This window comes from Nomascus leucogenys, chromosome 22a (assembly GCF_006542625.1).
Source record: "Nomascus leucogenys isolate Asia chromosome 22a, Asia_NLE_v1, whole genome shotgun sequence".
NCBI classification, from domain to species: Eukaryota; Metazoa; Chordata; class Mammalia; order Primates; family Hylobatidae; genus Nomascus; species Nomascus leucogenys.
The window spans coordinates 13,669,806-13,688,095 of NC_044402.1; the positions used below are offsets into that span (position 1 = coordinate 13,669,806).

The following is an 18,290-nucleotide window of genomic DNA, read 5'->3' on the forward strand; positions in this document are numbered from 1 at the left end:
TTAAAAATATGAAACTTCCAACAAATTGAGCTTTTTTTTTTTTTTTTTCTTTTTTGAGATGGGGTCTCGCTTTTGTCACCTAGGCTGGAGTGCAGTGGCACAATCTTGGCTCCCTGCAACCTCCACCTCCCTGGTTCAAGCAATTCCCCTGCCTCAGCCTCCCAAGTAGCTGGGATTACAGGCACATGCCACCACGTCAGGCTAATTTTTTTTTTGTATTTTTAGTAGAGACGGGGTTTCACCATGTTGGCCAGACTGGTCTTGAACTCCTGACCTCAGGCAATCTGCCAGCCTGGGTCTCCCAACATGCTGGGATTACAGGCATGAGCCATTGCACCCGGCCTGAACTTTTTATAGTAGTAAAGATAATTCAGTAATGTCCAATAATGACTAAGTAAGTTATAACAAGCACAATGTCAGCCATAACTAGTGCTTTTTAGTAAACAGGGTCAGGCAACCTTGTACCTTTTCAAAAATGTTCAAATATCAATATACCTCCTTCCTAATTGGAGGAGGATTGATTGAGGAGGAAAGTGTGCATTGATGGTTACCAGCTTCAGCCTCTTGGCTTGACTTTGCAAATACTGGTGAGAATTTGGAAAGAGCTTGAGAATATCTTACATAGTCACATGTTGCTGAGAAGAGTTAAGAACTAACTTCTTGATGTTCATTTTTAACAATGGCTTGCATTCAAAACCTTATAGAGCTCATTAGTAGGAGCTGAGAAGCTAATATTTGCCTTTCACTAAAATTCCTGATTACTTAGTCTAGGTAGTTCGTTGTCTCTCTAGGTTCTGTATTTGGGAGCTTGGCTCTAAGGTTATCAAGCTAACTCCTTCTTCCCTCTTACCCTTCCCAAATTGACCCTGGTGCTGATTTGTTATTCATACGATTTTCTAGTTTTTCTTTTCCCTTTTTGAGTATTTGAAGCTTCATACTGAATATAGTAATCATAGTATTCATGCATAAAGAAAATCATAAAGTAATTGCATAAATGCATAAAGTAATCATAGTTTTCATGCATTAAATAAACTAGTTTCGTCTGGGCGCTGTGGCTCACGCTTGTAATCCCAGCACTTTCGGAGGCCAAGGCAGGCGAATCATCTGAGGTCAGGAGTTCGAGACTAGCCTGGCCAACATGGCAAAACCTCTTCTCTTAAAAATACAAAAAATTAGCCGAGTGTGGTGGCGGGCGCCTGTAATCCTAGCTATTCAGTAGGCTGAGGCAGGAGAATCACTTGAACCTGGGAGGCAGAGGTTGCAGTGAGCCGAGGTTGTGCCATTGCACTACAACCTAGGCGATAAGAGCGAGAGCAATGTGTGTGAAACTATTTTATAAACTGTAAAGTATTCCATACATACATGTTGGCAGTTACTAATGTCTTCTCTAGGTGTGGCTTTGAAATGGATGCAGATTCTTTCTGTTACAAAAAACGTAGTTACAAATGTTTTGTAACAAGGAGAGACACAAATATCTTCATGGACATGGATTGCTATGAGTGTTTGATTGCCTAATACTTGAGCCACCACTTCAGTGATATGGTATAATTTATCAAACAGTGTTGAGAAACAGAAACTGCTGGGGATGTTTTAAAGAGAAAAGTACTTAATACAGAAATTAGGGGTTTACATAATCTTAAGAAAGGATGAAGGTACAGCTCTTAGCCAGGCCTCCAGAGTACCACAAACCAACTTGCAGGAAGAGCTGTAACCACTGCCCCAATTGGAACAATGGGTAATGAGGATATTAAATTTAAGAACACACTGCTATAGCAATGATCCTCGGCTTAGAAAGCTGCCACCACAATTGCCTAGACATGGGAACATGAAGTCTGGCCCCCATTGCAACAGCAGTGAAGCATCTCCCAAATGCCTTTGCTTACCACCAGAGAACAATCAAAGTGGAGGGAGGTGGCTAGGCCTCATTTCTGCCTATTTTATTTTATTTTTTTATTTTTATTTTATTTTATTTTATTTATTTTATTTTATTTATTTTATTTTATTTATTTTATTTCATTTTATTTTATTTTAATTTTATTTTATTTTATGTTATTTTTTGAGATGGAGTCTTGTCTGTCACCCAAGCTGGAGTGCAATAGTGTGATCTCGGCTCACTGCAGCCTTCGCCTCCCAGCTTCAAACAATTCTCCTGCCTCAGCCTCCCGAGTAGCTGAGGTTACAGGCACCCGCCACTGCACCCAGCCAATTTTCTTATTTTTAGTAGAGGTGGAGTTTTGCCATGTTGGCCAGGCTGGTCTTGAACTCCTGACCTCAGGTGATCCGCCTGCCTCAGCCTCCCAAAGTGTTGTGATTACAGGCGTGAGCCACCCTGCCTGGCCCATTTCTGCCTTTTTTTTTTTTTTTTTTTTTTTTGAGATGGAGTCTCACTCTGTTGCCCAGACTGGAGTGCAGTGGTGCAATCTTGGCTCATTGCAACCTCTGCCTCCCAGTTTCAAGCAATTCTCCTGCTTCAGCCTCCTGAGTAGCTGGGACTACAGGTGTGCAGCACCACACCTGGCTAATTTTTGTTTTTGTTTGTTTGTTTGTTTGTTTTTGAGACAGAGTCTCACTCTGTCACCCAGGCTGGAGTGTAGTGGCATGATCTGGGCTCACTACAACCTCCGCCTCCCAGGTTCAAGAAATTCTTCTGCCTCAGCCTCCTAAGTAGCTGGGATTACAGGTGCGCGCCAACACACCTGGCTAATTTTTTTGTATTTTTAATAGATACGGGGTTTCACCATGTTGGCCAGGCTGGTCTCAAACTCCTGACCTTGTGATCTGCCCGCCTTGGCCTCCCAAAGTGCTGGGATTACAGGCATGAGCCACCGTGCCCAGACAATTTTTGTATTTTTAGTAGAGACAGTTTCGCCATGTTGGCCAGGCTGGTCTTGAACTCCTGACCTCAGGTGATCTGCCTGCCTTGGCCTCCCAAAGTGCTGGGATTACAGGCACAAGCGACTGTGCCTGACCCATTTCTGCCTTTTAAAGCTCATGTGAGCACTTAATTTATAAACAGAATCCTACTTGTAAAATAATCTAAGACATGTAGCTTTTAGCTTTGTAACCTCTATAATATTGATGGCACAGTTGGAGTGGATGCTGAGTGCCACTTGAACATGTTCCACCTCAGTGTCTTCACAGCTGGAAGGTGTCTACGTTGTTTCAAGGTGGACAATTGATTTACTTCTCATTTTTCATAAACTAAAAGTAGAATAAAGGCTATTCCTCTAAAATTGCTATCTCACCTGTCACTACCTTGCATTCTCACATACCTTCTTGAGTGGAGGGGAAGAGGGCATGGAGTGATAGTGGATGTGCCAGGAATTCTCCATAACTTAGTCCGTCTCTCTTGTGCTATGTTGCAGCATCAGGATTTGCTAATGGGAGGATACTGCCCTTATGTGCATCATTAGCCATGCACACTAAGGTCTTACACCTACACACAGGTCAGTATTCTGGCTCAGAGACCAACAAGGAGAAATTGCAGTTCTCATTAGTTGAACTTTCTTTATTGTTCACAGTTTTAAAACACAAAATTGAGAGGAACTCTCTAAAAAATGTGCCATTCTATTAATAATTGTTGCTGGTGGTTTAAAAATCCTGGTTCCTTTTCAAATTCTTATATACCTTTTTTTTTTTAAACACTTGATCTTAGCCAAAAGACTGAGAAGCAATCTTTTTTTTTTTTTTGAGACGGAGTCTCGCTCTGTCGCCCAGGCTGGAGTGCAGTGGCGCAATCTCGGCTCACTGCAACCTCTGCCTCCCGGGTTCACGCCATTCTCCTGCCTCGGCCTCCCGAGTAGCTGGGACTACAGGCGCCCGCCACCACGCCCGGCTAATTTTTTTTTTTTGTATGTTTAGTAGAGACGGGGTTTCACTATGGTCTCGATCTCCTGACCTTGTGATCCGCCCGCCTCGGCCTCCCGAAGTGCTGGGATTACAAGCGTGAGCCACTGCGCCCGGCCTTTTTTTTTTTTTTAACCTATGGCTTCTCACTGAGATTGTCAGCTGTTTGTAAGTTTTGGTTTTTGGTTTTCTGTGTTTGTATTTGCATATATGAAATATAGATTGAGTATCCCTTATCCAAAATGCTTAAGACTAGAAGTGTTTTAGATTTGGGGTTTTTTAGGATTTGTGAATATTTGTACTATACTTAACCAGTTAAGCATTCCAAATCCAAAATCTCAAATCTGAAGTGTTCCACTGAGCACCTCCTTTGAGTATCATGTTGGTGCTCAAAAAGTTTCTGATTTTGGAGCATTTGGATTTCCGATTCTCGGATTTAGGATGCCTGACCTGTAATTTCAGATTTACATAAAAGCAGAAATAGTACACAGAGCTCCTTATATCCTTCACCTAGATTCCCCAATTATTGGCCTTTCTGAACCATTTGGGAATAATATGCAGATATGATTTTCCATTATGTCTCAGTTCAGTGTATATTTTCTAAGTTCAAGAATATATTCCTACATATTTACATCATAACCATCATGTTTAAACATTTTAAAATGGGGATTTATATTACATTGTTTCTCCTTTTGAAAAAATTACAGAGGAGCTTAATGCAATCGATATTACTTAAAATCTGATAATGTGTGTTAAATAGTAGTTTTCATTTATTTCATTTATCAAGTGTTCAGTGAATGCTTACTACGTAACGGCACAATTAGCACTGGGGAAATAGATGAACAAGATAAGATTTGCACTCTCATTAGCTTACACGCCATAAAGAGGGAAATAAAGAGAACACCAGATGATGATAAGTTTATGCTGAGAATTAAAATGAAGTGATTAAATAATGGGAATCTCAGGTGGCTACTTTTGGTGGGATGGTCAGGAAAGGCATCTCTGGGGAGATTTAAGCTCAGACCTGAATGAAAAGAATGAGCCAGCCATGGAAACATTATGTTAACTCACATGGTAGTTTGAAATGCTTTATCTGATCAAAGGTACTTATTTTGGTGACTTTCAGCAATATTAAGGGTCTATAAACCAATATTCATTTGCATAAGAATAGCTACCAGTGAATCTTTTTGTATGATAGGTTTTTTTGTTTGTTTGTTGTTTTTTTGAGACAGAGTCTCGCTCTGTCGCCCAGGCTGGAGTGTGGTGGCGCGATCTTGGCGCACTGCAACCTCTACCTCCCCGGTTCAAGTGATTCTCCTGCCTCAGCCTCCCAAAGTAGCTGGGATCACAGGTGCCTGCCACCACGCCTGGCTAATTTTTGTATTTTTAGTAGAGATGGGGTTTCACCGTGTTGGCCAGGCTGGTGTCAAACTCCTGACCTCAAGCCATCCACCCGCCTCAGCCTCCCAAAGTGCTGGGATTACATGTGTGAGCCACCACGCCCGGCCATGATAGGTTATTTTGTGATGAAAATACCTACCTCTTAATTTGTCTGATAAATTTAAATTTTATGTCTAGGTTTCCTAAGATGAGCACTTCTATATTTTAAAGTAATCTACATCAGACTAACTGCTCTTGCATTCTTTTAATACCAGTGACTACTTTGATTTGTGGAACAATGTATTTTCCACATGAATAGTTTTTCTCATGGTGTATTTATTAAGTTTTGTTTTTTTAAATATACATTCACTTTTGAATGTTTCAGACAGCAGCAGCAACAGCAGCAGCAGCAGCAGCAGCAGGAGGACCTATCAGGACAGAGTTCACATCCATGTGAAAGGCCAACCACCAGTTCAGGAGCACTTGGGAGTGATCTAGGTAAGGACTGCTCACCATTCATCATGTTCGCTACCTTCACACTTTATCTGACATACGGGCTTCATGTGATTTTTGCTTTACGTTATTCTTCATCCCCTCTTTAATCATATTAAGACTCTTAAGTAAATTTGTAATCTACTAAATTTCCCTGGATTAAGCAGCAGTTACCAAAAAAAAAAAAAAAAAAAGTTAGATGCGGTGGCTCAAACCTGTAATCCCAGCACTTTGGGAAACCAAGGCAGGAGAGGATTGCTAGAACATTTAATGAATACTTTAACATAATAATTTAAACTTCACAGTAATTTGTACAGTCTCCAAAAATTCCTTAGAAATCATGAATTTTTTTTTTTTTTTTTTTTGAGACGGAGTCTTGCTCTGTTGCCCAGGCTGGAGTGCAGTGGCGCGATCTCGGCTCACTGCAAGCTCCGCTTCCCATTCTCCTGCCTCAGCCTCCCGAGTAGCTGGGACTACAGGCGCCCGCCACCTTGCCTGGCTAATTTTTTGTATTTTTAGTAGAGACGGGGTTTCACCATGTTAGCCAGGATGGTCTCGATCTCCTGACCTCGTGATCTGCCCGCCTTGGCCTCCCAAAGTGCTAGGATTACAGGCATGAGCCACCGTGCCCGGCCAGAAATCACGAATATTAGTAGGTGAAAAATAATACATTTTACCACCTGGAAAATGAAAAATACTTGAGTATAATCTAAATAACAATGGGAAGCGCAGAGTTACTTTCCAGGTCTCGGTTTAAATATGTCTTAAACTTTGGCCAATTAGTAGTAGAAGTTGAGAGAAAAAGTAACTGTATCTGACAAAGAAATTATAAGCAAAATATATAAAGAACTCTTAAAACTGAACAATAAGAAAACAACTCAATAAAAAGGTGAAGGATTTGAAAAGATATTTCACCAGATAAGACATAGGGATGACAAATAAGCACATGAAAAGACTCAGCATCACTAGTCACAGGGAAATGCACAATAAAACCACAATGAGATACCACGGCACCCCTGTAGGTATGGCTTAATGAAGAAATAAAACCGACAATACCAAGTGTTGACAAGGATCCAAGCAGCTGAGACTCATATACCGTTAATGGGAATGTAAAAGTGTACAGCTTTGGAAAACAGTTTGGCATTTTTTTGATAAATATATACTTCGCCATGTGATCCAGCAGTCCCAATCATGTATATATAACCAAGAGAAAAGAAAACTTAGTTTCACATAAAAACTTTTTTCCAATGCTTATAGCTGGCCAGGTATGGTGGCCCATGCCTGTAATCCCAGCACTTTGGGAGGCTAAGGTTGGTGGATCACCTGAGGTCAAGAGTTCGAGACCAGCCTGGCCAACATGGCAAAACCCCTTCTCTACTTAAAATACAAAAATTAGCCAGGCGTGATGGCGAGCACCTGTAGTCCCAGCTATTCAGGAGGCTGAGGCAGGAGAATCACGTGAACCTGGGAGGCAGAGGTTGCAGTGAGCCGAGATTGTGCCACTCTACTCCAGCCTGGGTGACAGAGCAAGACTCTGTCTCAAACAAAACAAAACAAAACAAAACGGCTGGACACGGTGGCTTACGCCTGTTATCCCGGCACTTTGGGAGGCCGACACCAGTGGATCACCTGAGGTTAGGAGTTTGAGACCAGCCTGGCCAACATAGTGAAACCCTGTCTCTACTAAAAATACAAAAATTTGCTGGGCGTGATGGTGGGCACCTGTAATCCCAGGAGGCTGAGGCAGGAGAATCACTTGAACTCGGGAGGCAGAAGTTGCAGTGAGCCAAGATTGTGCCATTGAACTCCAGCCTGGGTGACAAGACTGAAACTTCACCTCAAAAAAAAAAAAAGATTATAGCATCTTTATTCATCATTGCCCAAAATTACAAACTGTGTAAATGTAGACCTTCATTTAGTTAATGAATACACAAACTGTGGTATGTCCAAACAATTGAATAATAAAAGGGATGAACTGGTACTTTTTTCTATTCGCCAAAACACCTCAACATTTGTATGAAACATGAGCTGGGCCGGGTGCGGTGGCTCACACGTGTAATCCCAGCACTTTGGGAGGCTGAGGCGGGTGGATCACCTGAAGCTGGGAGTTCAAGACCAGCCTGACCAACGTGGAGAAACCCTGTCTCTACTAAAAATAACAAAATTAGTCGGGCATGGTTGCATATGCCTGTAATCCCAGCTACTTGGGAGGCTGAGGCAGGAGAATTGCTTGATCCTGGGAAGCGGAAGTTGCAGTGAGCTGAGATTGCACTATTGCACTCCAGCCTGGGCAACAAGAGCAAAACTCTGTCTCAAAAAGGAAAAAAAACATGAAGCTGAATCTCAAAGTCAGAGAGAAGACAGACTGGCTAGGGACCTTGGAACCAGAGGAGCAGCGTGGTGGGGAGTGGCCTGGATTTTCTTTTTGCCTCTTTTTTCCTGGACTTGGTGCTGGAGAAGCTATGAGCTCAGACCAAGAGAAAACCCCATGAAAAGCCTGCTCTCTCTAGTCAAAAGAGGTAGCCTAGCAAGACAAAAACTTTTGGATAATAAGCACTTAGACTCCAGTCAAACAGAACAGAATAAACTGGCCCCATTCACCCCTGTCAGCAAAGGCCAAGTGGGAGCCAAGATATGTACCCCAACCTGGAAGTCATAAGGTACACGTCTCCCCTTTCCCAGCCAAGGTGGTGGCAGAGAAGGCTGACTGGGGAGCTGGGGTTTTCATTCCCTCCAGGAGGTGATAACACTCCTTTCCCACGGTGTCAGCGGTCACAGGGAGCCTGAACTTTCACCCAATAATACATAGGCATCTCTCTGGCTCCTATGTGGGTGATATTGGAGAAGAGGCCTAGTAGAGAATCCAGACTGTTGCTGACACCCAGCAGTAACAAGGACACCTCCACAATGTCCGTGGAGGCCACGTGGAGATCAGTAACAAGGCACTCCTCTCCCTCCCAGTCAGAGAGATGTCAGTGGAGGACTAGGGAGCTAGGACTCCCATGGGCGTTCAGCAATAATCCCCATGACCACCACTCCGTGTCATCACAGGCCTTGAAGAAACCTGGACTTTCACTCCCCTCTGGTTGTAGTGAGGTGGCACTCCCTTTTCCCTGCTGCCAGTGCTGTGTCAGAGGAGACTTGCTAAATTGGAAGATAAATAAGATTCACATTCTCATAACATAATACCCCAAATTTTCAAGATTTAATTGAAAATCACTAAGCTGGGCATGGTGGCTCACACCTGTAATCCCAGCACTTTGGGAGGCCGAGGTGGGCTGAACACTTAAGGTCAGGAGTTCAAGACCAGCCTGGCCAACATGGTGAAACCCTATCTCTACTAAAAATACAAAAATTAGCCGGGCATGGTGGCGCACGCCTGTAATCCAAGCTACTGGGGAGGCTGAGGCAAGAGAATCACTGGAACCTGGGAGACGGAGGTTGCAGTGATCCAAGATCGCACTAGTGTACTCCAGCCTGGGCAACAGAGCAAGACTCCATCTCAATTCGTGTCATGGAGTCCCAGAAGGAGATGAGAAAGAGGGTGAGGCTAAAAAAAATTGGAGGAAGAAGTCATGGCTGAAAATTTCCCAAATTTGGCAAAAGTCAGAAACCTACAGATTGAAAAAGCTGAATGAAGCTCAAATATGATAAACTCAAAGAAATTCACACAGAGACCCATTATAGATTTCTGAACACTGCAGACAAAAAATGAAGATCTTGAAATTAGCAAGAAATGACCTTACCTACAGCAATTTGAATGACAGCAGATTACCTATCAGAGATCATAAAGGCCAGAAGGAAGGGGTACATACAACATTTTTTCTAGTGCTGAAAGAAAAAAGCTCTAGGCTGGGCATGGTGGCTCACACCTGCAATCCCAGCACTTTTGGAGGCGAGGCAGGCAGATCACCTGAAGTCAGGAGTTCGAGACCAGCCTGGTCAACATGGGGAAACCCTGTCTCTACTAAAAATATAAAAATTAGCTGGGTGTGGTGGCATGCACCTGTAATCCTAGCTACTTGGGAGGCTGAGGCAGGGGAATCGCTTGAACCTGGGAGGCGAAGGTTGCAGTGAGTCAAGGTCGCGCCACTACACTCCAGCCTGGGCAGTTGAGCGAGACTCCGTCTCAAAAAAAAAAAAATATATATATATATATATATCTGGGTTTGGTGGTGGGCGCCTATAGTCCCAGCTACTCTGGAGGCTGAGGCAAGAGAATTGCTTGAACCCAGGAGGTGAAGGTTGCAGTGAGCCAAGTTCATGCCACTGTACTCCAGCCTGGGTGACAGAGCGAGACCTTGTCTCAAAAAAAAAAAAAAAAAAAACCAAGAAAAAACCTCTAAACCCAGAATTACATATCCAGTGAAATATCCTTCAGGAATGAAGGGAAAATTAACAATTTGTCTTCAGCTGACCTACCCTAAAAGAATGGCTAGAAGAATTTCTCTAAAACAGAAAAGAAATGATAAAAGAAGTAATTTTGGAACATCAGGAAGGAAGAAAGAACAATAAAAAGAGTAAAATATGGGTAAACACAATAGACTTCCCCCTCCTTTTGAATTTTCTAAATTGTATGATGGTTGAAGCAAGAATTATAGCACTGATTTGGTTTTCAGTATATATACTGGAAATATTTAAGGCAATTATGTTACAAATGAAGGAGGGTCAAAGGATATAAAGGGAGGTAACCCCTCTATATTTCTTTTGTACTGATGCAGGTACTTTGGAAAATAATTTCACTATTTGTTTAAAAATTGAACATACCCTGACCATATGACATAGCATCTATACTCCTGGGCATTTATCCCAGAAAAACAGAAACTTTATTACTATTTTTTTTTTAATATCACACTCTGTAAGTGCTGTAATACTAGCACTTAGGGAGGCCGACGCAGGCAGATTGCTTCAGCCCAGGAGTTCAAGACCAGCCTGGGCAATGCTGCACAGTCAAAAAAGAAAAACAAACATTTAGAAAACTATTTTAAAAGTCTTTAATTGCTGAATGCCTCTTTGGCTAGTATTTGGAAGATCATCATTATTATTATTTTTCTTTTTTAGGCAGAGTCTCGCTCTGTCACCCAGGCTGGAGTGCAGTGGCGCAATCTTGGCTCACTGCAACCTCTGCCTCCCGGGTTCACGCCATTCTCCTGCCTCAGCCTCCCGAGTAGCTGGGACTACAGGCGTGTGCCACCACGCCCGGCTAATTTTTTGTATTTTTAGTAGAGACGGGGTTTCACTGTGTTAGTCAGGATGGTCTGCATCTCCTGACCTTGTGATCCGCCCGCCTCAGCTTCCCAAAGTGCTAGGATTACAGGCGTGAGCCACTGTGCCCAGCCTGGAAGATCATTATTTAGTCCTACAACTGACACATTGTTCCACTGACGCAATTGCCCAGGCTGGTCTTGAACTCCTGGGCTCAAGCCATCTGCCTGCCTCGGCCTCCCTAAGTGCTAGTATTACAGGCTTGAGCCACTGTTCCCAGCCAAAAATAGAAATTTGTATTCTCACAAAAACATGTACATGAATGTTTATAGCGGCTTTACTTGTCATAATCAAAAACTGGAAACAACCAAAATGTCCTACAGTGAAACAAGCTGTAGTACATCCATAGCATGTAATACTCTACTGTCAGGATTAAAAAGAAACCAACTGTTGGCACAGGCAGCACCGTGGCTGGATCTCAGGGGCATTATGCTGAGTGCAAAAAAGCCTCAAAGGGTCTTACGCTGTATGATTCCATTTGTTCAACATTCTAAAAATGACAGCTGTATAGAGATAGAGAACATATTAATGGTTGCCACTAGTTAGAGAAAGTGGGTGAAAGAGAGGTGGGTGGGAATATAAATCGATAGGAGGGAGATCTTTGTGGTATTATAACACTTCTATGTCTTGATTGTAGTGGTGGTGGTTACATGAATATACATGTGTGATAAAATGCCATGTAGAACTACATATAACATTGTGCCAATGTCAATATCTAGGTTTTAGTTTGATCTTTAGTTACATAAGATGTAACTATTGGGTGAAATTGGGCAAAAGAGTACACGAAACCTCTCTGAAATATCTTTGCAACTTCCTTTGAATTGACAGTTCTTTCAAAATAGAAAGTTGGGTTTTTGTAAATACATGAATTGTTGATATACACAACAAATCTCAAATGCATTATGCTACGTGAAAGAAGCCATATTCAAAAGGCTACATACCTACTGATGCCTTTTATATGACATGCAGGGAAAGATAAAACTGTCGGACAGAGAGTATACTGGTGGCTATCTGGGATTAGGAATTGGGGATTGACCACAAAGGGGCAGCATGAGGGAATTTTCTGGGGCAATGGAATGGTTGTATATCTTAACGGTGTATTTGTCAAAATATATAGAACCATAAAAGTAAATTTTGGTTTATATGTATTAAATCAAAAAAAGAAACTCGTGCTCAAATAGAAAAACATTTTCTGAGAGTTTACCTTTTGATGACTTTGAGAATTTTCTGGAAATTTTAAACAAATGTGGTTTTGTTTCCCAACAGGTGATGCTATGAGTGAAGAAGACATGCTTCAGGCAGCTGTGACCATGTCTTTAGAAACTGTCAGAAATGATTTGAAAACAGAAGGAAAAAATAATATGTTTACAAAATAATTTAGATATTCATACTTTCCAACATTATCCTGTGTGATTACAGCATAGGGTCCACTTTGGTAATGTGTCAAAGAGATGAGGAAATAAGACTTTTAGTGGTTTGCAAACAAAATGATGGGAAAGTGGAACAATGCGTCAGTTGTAGGACTAAATAATGATCTTCCAAATATTAGCCAAAGAGGCGTTCAGCAATTAAAGACATTTAAAATAGTTTTCTAAATGTTTCTTTTTCTTTTTTGAGTGTGCAATATCTAACATATCTAAAGTTAGGGCATTTTTCTTGGATCTTTTTGCAGACCAGCTAATTAGCTCTTGCCTCAGGCTTTTTCCATATGGTTTGTTTTCCTTTTCTCTCTTGTAGGTAATTTGGCTCACATCATGTGATAGTGGCTTTCATTTCTTATTAACCAAATTAACCTTTCAGGAAAGTATCTCTAGTCTGTGTTGATAATAGTAATGGTTCTAGAAGGATGAACGGTTCTCCCTTCAACTGTATACCGTGTGCTCCAGTGTTTTCTTGTGTTGTTTTCTCTGATCACAACTTTTCTGCTACCTGGTTTTCATTATTTTCCCACAATTCTTTTGAAAGATGGTAATCTTTTCTGAGGTTTAGCATTTAAGCCCTACGATGGGATCATTATTTCATGACTGGTGCATTCCTAAACTCTGAAATCAGCCCTGCACAAGTACTTGAGAATAAATGAGCATTTTTTAAAATGTGTGAGCATGTGCTTTCCCAGATGCTTTATGAATGTCTTTTCACTTATATCAAAACCTTACAGCTTTGTTGCAACCCCTTCTTCCCGCGCCTTATTTTTTCCTTTTTTCTCCAATTGAGAAAACTAGGAGAAGCATAGTATGCAGGCAAGTCTCCTTCTGTTAGAAGACTAAACATATGTACCCACCATGAATGTATGATACATGAAATTTGGCCTTCAATTTTAATAGCACTTTTATTTTATTTTTTCTCCTATGACTGGAGCTTTCTGTTCTCTTTACAGTTGAGTCATGGAATATAGGTGTCTGCTTCACATCTTTTAGTAGGTATAGCTTATCAAAGATGGTGATCTGGAACATGAAAATAATTTACTAATGAAAATATGTTTAAATTTATACTGTGATTTGACACTTGCATCATGTTTAGATAGCTTAAGAACAATAGAAGTCACAGTACTTAGTGGGTCTGTAAATAAGAAAGTCCATAGTTTTGATAAATATTCTCTTTAATTGAGATGTACAGAGAGTTTCTTGCTGGGTCAATAGGGTAGTATCATTTTGGTGAAAACCATGTCTCTGAAATTGATGTTTTAGTTTCTGTGTTCCCTATCCCTCATTCTCCATCCCCTTTTGAAGCTCTTTTGAATGTTGAATTGTTCATAAGCTAAAATCCAAGAAATTTCAGCTGACAACTTCGAAAATTAAAATATGGTATATTGCCCTCCTGGTGTGTGGCGCACACATTTTATCAGGGAAAGTTTTTTGATCTAGGATTTATTGCTAACTAACTGAAAAGAGAAAAAATATCTTTTATTTATGATTATAAAATAGTTTTTTCTTGGATATAACAGATTTTTTAAGTCATTATTTTGTGCCAATCAGTTTTCTGAAGTTTCCCTTACACAAAGGGATAGCTTTATTTTAAAATCTAAAGTTTTCTTTTAATAGTTAAAAATGTTTCAGAAGAATTATAAAACTTTAAAACTGCAAGGGATGTTGGAATTTACTACTACTTCCTCAAGATTTAAAAAGCTAAATATTTTAAGACTGAACATTTATGTTAATTATTACCAGTGTGTTAGTCATATTTTCCATGGATATTTGTTCATTACCTTTTTCCATTGAAAAGTTAAACTAAACTTTTCATACACTTGAATTGATGAGCTACCTAATATAAAAATGAGAAAACCAATATGCATTTTAAAGTTTTAACTTTAGATTATAAAGTTCATATATACCCTAGTTAAAGCACTTAAGAAAATATGGCATGTTTGACTTTTAGTTGCTAGAGAGTTTTTTTTTGTTGTTTTTGTTTTTTTTTTTTTGGAGACGGAGTCTTGCTATGTCTCCCAGGCTGGAGGGCAGTGGCATGATCTCGGCTTACTACAACTTCCACCTCCTGGGTTCAAGCAATTCTCTTGCCTCAGTCTCCAGAGTAGCTGGGATTACAGGCGCCCACCACCACACCTGGCAGATTTTTGTATTTTTGGTAGAGACACGGTTTCATCATGTTTGGCCAGGCTGGTCTCGAACTCCTGACCTCAGGTGATCCGCCTCCCTTGGCCTCCCAAAGTGCTGGGATTACAGGCATGAGCCACTGCGCCTGGCCAGCTAGAGAGTTTTTAAAGCAGAGCTGAGCACACACTGGATGCGTTTGAATGTGTTTGTGTAGTTTGTTGTGAAATTGTTACATTTAGCAGGCAGATCCAGAATCACTAGTGAACTGCCATCTTGGTGGGGTTGGCTTAAATTTAATTGAATGTTTAGATTCCATTTCTTAATTGATTGGCCAGTATGAAAAGATGCCAGTGCAAGTAACCATAGTATCAAAAAAGTTAAAAGTTATGCAAAGCTGTAGTTCATACATCAGTTACTGCCATTTACTGTAAACCACCTGCAAGAAAGTCAGGAACAACTAAATTCACAAGAACTGTCCTGCTAAGAAGTGTATTAAAGATTTCCATTTTGTTTTACTAATTGGGAACATCTTAATGTTTAATATTTAAACTATTGGTATCATTTTTCTAATGTATAATTTGTATTACTGGGATCAAGTATGTACAGTGGTGATGCTAGTAGAAGTTTAAATAAGCCTTGGAAATACCACTTTCGTATTTTCAGATGTCATGGATTTAATGAGTAATTTATGTTTTTAAAATTCAGAATAGTTAATCTCTGATCTAAAATCAATCTATGTTTTTTACGTTAATCATATACATATTTCAGTAATATAAACTGTTTGAAAAGGCTGCTGCAGGTAAACTCTATACTAAGATCTTGGCCAAATAATTTACAATTCACAGAATATTTTATTTAAGGTGGTGCTTTTTTTTTTCGTCCTTAAAACTTGATTTTTCTTAAGGCTTTATTCATGATGCCAAAGTAAATGAGGAAAAAAACTCAAAACCAGTTGAGTATCATTGCAGACAAAACTACCAGTAGTCCATATTGTTTCATTTAATATTAAGTTGAATAAAATAAATTTTATTTCAGTCAGAGCCTAAATCACATTTTGAATGTCTGAATTTTTGATACTATTTTTGAAATCATGCTAGTGCCGGCTGGGCGTGGTAGCTCACGCCTGTAATCCCAGCATTTTGGGAGGCCAAAGCGGGTGGATCAGGAGGTCAGGAGTTCAAGACCAGCTTGGCCAAGATGGTGAGACCCCCGTCTGTACTAAAAACTACAAAAATTAGCCGGTCTCGGTGGCAGGTGCCTGTAATCCCAGCTACGAGGCAGGAGAATCGCTTGAACCCTGGCGGCAGAGGTTGCAGTGAGCCGAGATGGTGCCACTGCACTCTAGTCTGGGCAACAGAGTGAGACTCTGTCTCAAAAAAAAAAAAAAAAATCATGCTAGTGCCAAGAGCTACTAAATTCTTAAAACCAGCCCATTGGACCTGTACAGATAAAAAATAGATTCAGTGCATAATCAAAATATGATAATTTTAAAATCTTAAGTAGAAAAATAAATCTTGATGTTTTAAATTCTTAGGAGGATTCAATAATTAATATTGATGACCTCCCGGCTGGGCGCAGTGGCTCATGCCTGTAATCCCAGCAGTTCGGGAGGCTGAGGCGGGCGAATCAATTCAGGCCAGGAGTTCAAGACCAGTCTGGGCAACATGGTGAAACCTTATCTCTACTAAAAATACAAAAATTAGCCGGGCGTGGTGGCACACACTTGTAATCCCAGCTACTCAGGAGGCTAAGAATTGCATGAACCTAGGAGGCAGAGGTTGCAGAGTGCCGAGGGCTCACCACTGCATTCCAGCTTGCGCAACAGAGTGAGACTCTGTCTCTGAAAAAAAAAAAAAAATACATATATATATATATATATATATGACTTCCTATTAAAAACTTTATCCCAGCCAGGTGCGGTGGCTCACGCCTGTAATCCCAACACTTTGGGAGGCTGAGGCAGGTGGATCACCTGAGGTCAGGAGTTCGAGACGAGCCTGGCCAACATGGTGAAACCCCATCTCTACTAAAAATACAAAAATTAGCCAGGTGTGGTGGCGGGCACCTGTAATCCCAGCTACTTGGGAGGCTGAGGCAGGAGAATCGTTTAAACCCAGGAGGTGGAGGTTGCAGTGAGCTGAGATCATGCCATTGCACCCTAGCCTGGGCAACAAGAGTGAACTCCGTCTTAAAGGTTGTTTTTTTTTTTTTTTTTTAAATCCGGAAACGAAGAGGCCTTGGGCCGCTATTTTCTTTTTCTTTCTTTTTTTTTTTTTTTCTGAGACAGAGTCTAGCTCTGCTGCCCAGGCTGGAGTGCAATGGCACGATCTTGGCTCACTGCAACCTCTACCTCCCGGGTTCAAGCAATTCTCCTGCCTCAGCCTCCCAAGTACCTGGGATTACAGATACCTGCCACTACACCCGGCGAATATTTGTTTTTTTAGTAGAGACGGGTTTTTACGATGTTAGTCAGGCTGGTCTCAAACTCCTGACCTCAGGTGATCTGCCTGCCTTGGCCTCCCAAAGTGCTGGGATTAGAGGTGCAGGCCACCATGCCTGGCCTCGGGCCACTGTTTTCAAAGTGAATTGTTTGTTGTATCGAGTCCTTAACAAGTATGGATATATGATATATGTGACCCTAATTAAGAAATACCAGATTGGATCAACTAATCATGTCAGCAATGTAAATAACTTTTTATTTTTCATATTCAAAATAAAAACTTCCTTTTATTCCTGGTCCCTTTATAACCAGCATCTTTTTGCTTTAAAAAATGAGCTGGCTTTGTATTTTTTTAAAGTCTTAAACATAATAAAAGTATTTTTGTTCAAATTTGCTTTCATGAATGAAGATTATTGACATCGTTGGTAAATTCTAGAATTTTGATTTCGTTTTTTAATTTGAAGAAAATCTTTGCAATTTTTATTTTTTCCAAGTGGTCTGGCATTTTAAGAATTAGTGCTAATAACGTAACTTCTAAATTTGTCGTAATTGGCATGTTTAATAGCATATCAAAAAACATTTTAAGCCTGTGGATTCATGGACAAAGCAATGAGAAACATTAGTGAAATATAAATGGATATTCCTGATGCCTTTAGGGAGCTCTCACTTGTCTCTTGCATAGTTCAAGGAATGTTTTCGGAATTTTTTTAATGCTTTTTTTTTTGAAAGAGGAAAACATACATTTTAAATGTGATTAATTTTTACAACACTGGGCTATTAGGAATAACTTTTTAAAAATTACTGTTCTGTATAAATATTTGAAATTCAAGTACAGAAAATATCTGAAACAAAAAGCATTGTTTGGCCATGATACAAGTGCACTGTGGCAGTGCCGCTTGCTCAGGACCTAGCCCCTGCAGCCCTTCTGTGTGTGCTCCCTCGTAAGTTCATTTGCTGTTATTACACACACAGGCCTTCCTGTCTGGTCATTAGAAAAGCCGGGCTTCCAAAGCACTGTTGAACGCTGAGGATTCTGTTGTTAGTGTGGATGTTCAATGAGTTGTATTTTAAATATCAAAGATTATTAAATAAAGATAATGTTTGCTTTTCTATTTCCTTTTGAATTTGTATTTATTGTTAATTCATAGCTATTCAAAGTATGATTAGAGCTGGGCTTGGTGGCTTGCATCTGCAATTCCAGCTACCCAGGAGGCAGAAGCAGGAGGATTGCTTGAGCCCAGGAGTTCGAGGCTGCAGTGAGCTATGATCTTGCCACTGAATTCTAGCCTGGGCGACAAAGCAGGAGAAAAGTATGG

At 40.6% G+C, this 18,290-nt stretch overlaps 1 protein-coding gene across 2 annotated transcripts in view; it reads left to right on the forward strand.

Moving 5' to 3' along the window:
• The window catches only part of ATXN3 (ataxin 3), a 50,386-nt gene extending 32,300 nt beyond the window's left edge, over window positions 1-18,086 (forward strand). The window contains exons 10-11 of one of the 2 annotated variants that reach the window (XM_030802809.1): window positions 5,612-5,724; window positions 12,250-13,510. In XM_030802809.1, coding sequence (XP_030658669.1) covers window positions 5,612-5,724; window positions 12,250-12,359 — 223 coding nt within the window. In that variant the 3' untranslated portion in view covers window positions 12,360-13,510. Of the gene's footprint in view, window positions 1-5,611; window positions 5,725-12,249 lie in introns of both variants that reach the window. The other variant, XM_030802810.1, reaches the window with a different exon arrangement.
• The last annotated feature ends 204 nt before the right edge of the window (window positions 18,087-18,290 follow it).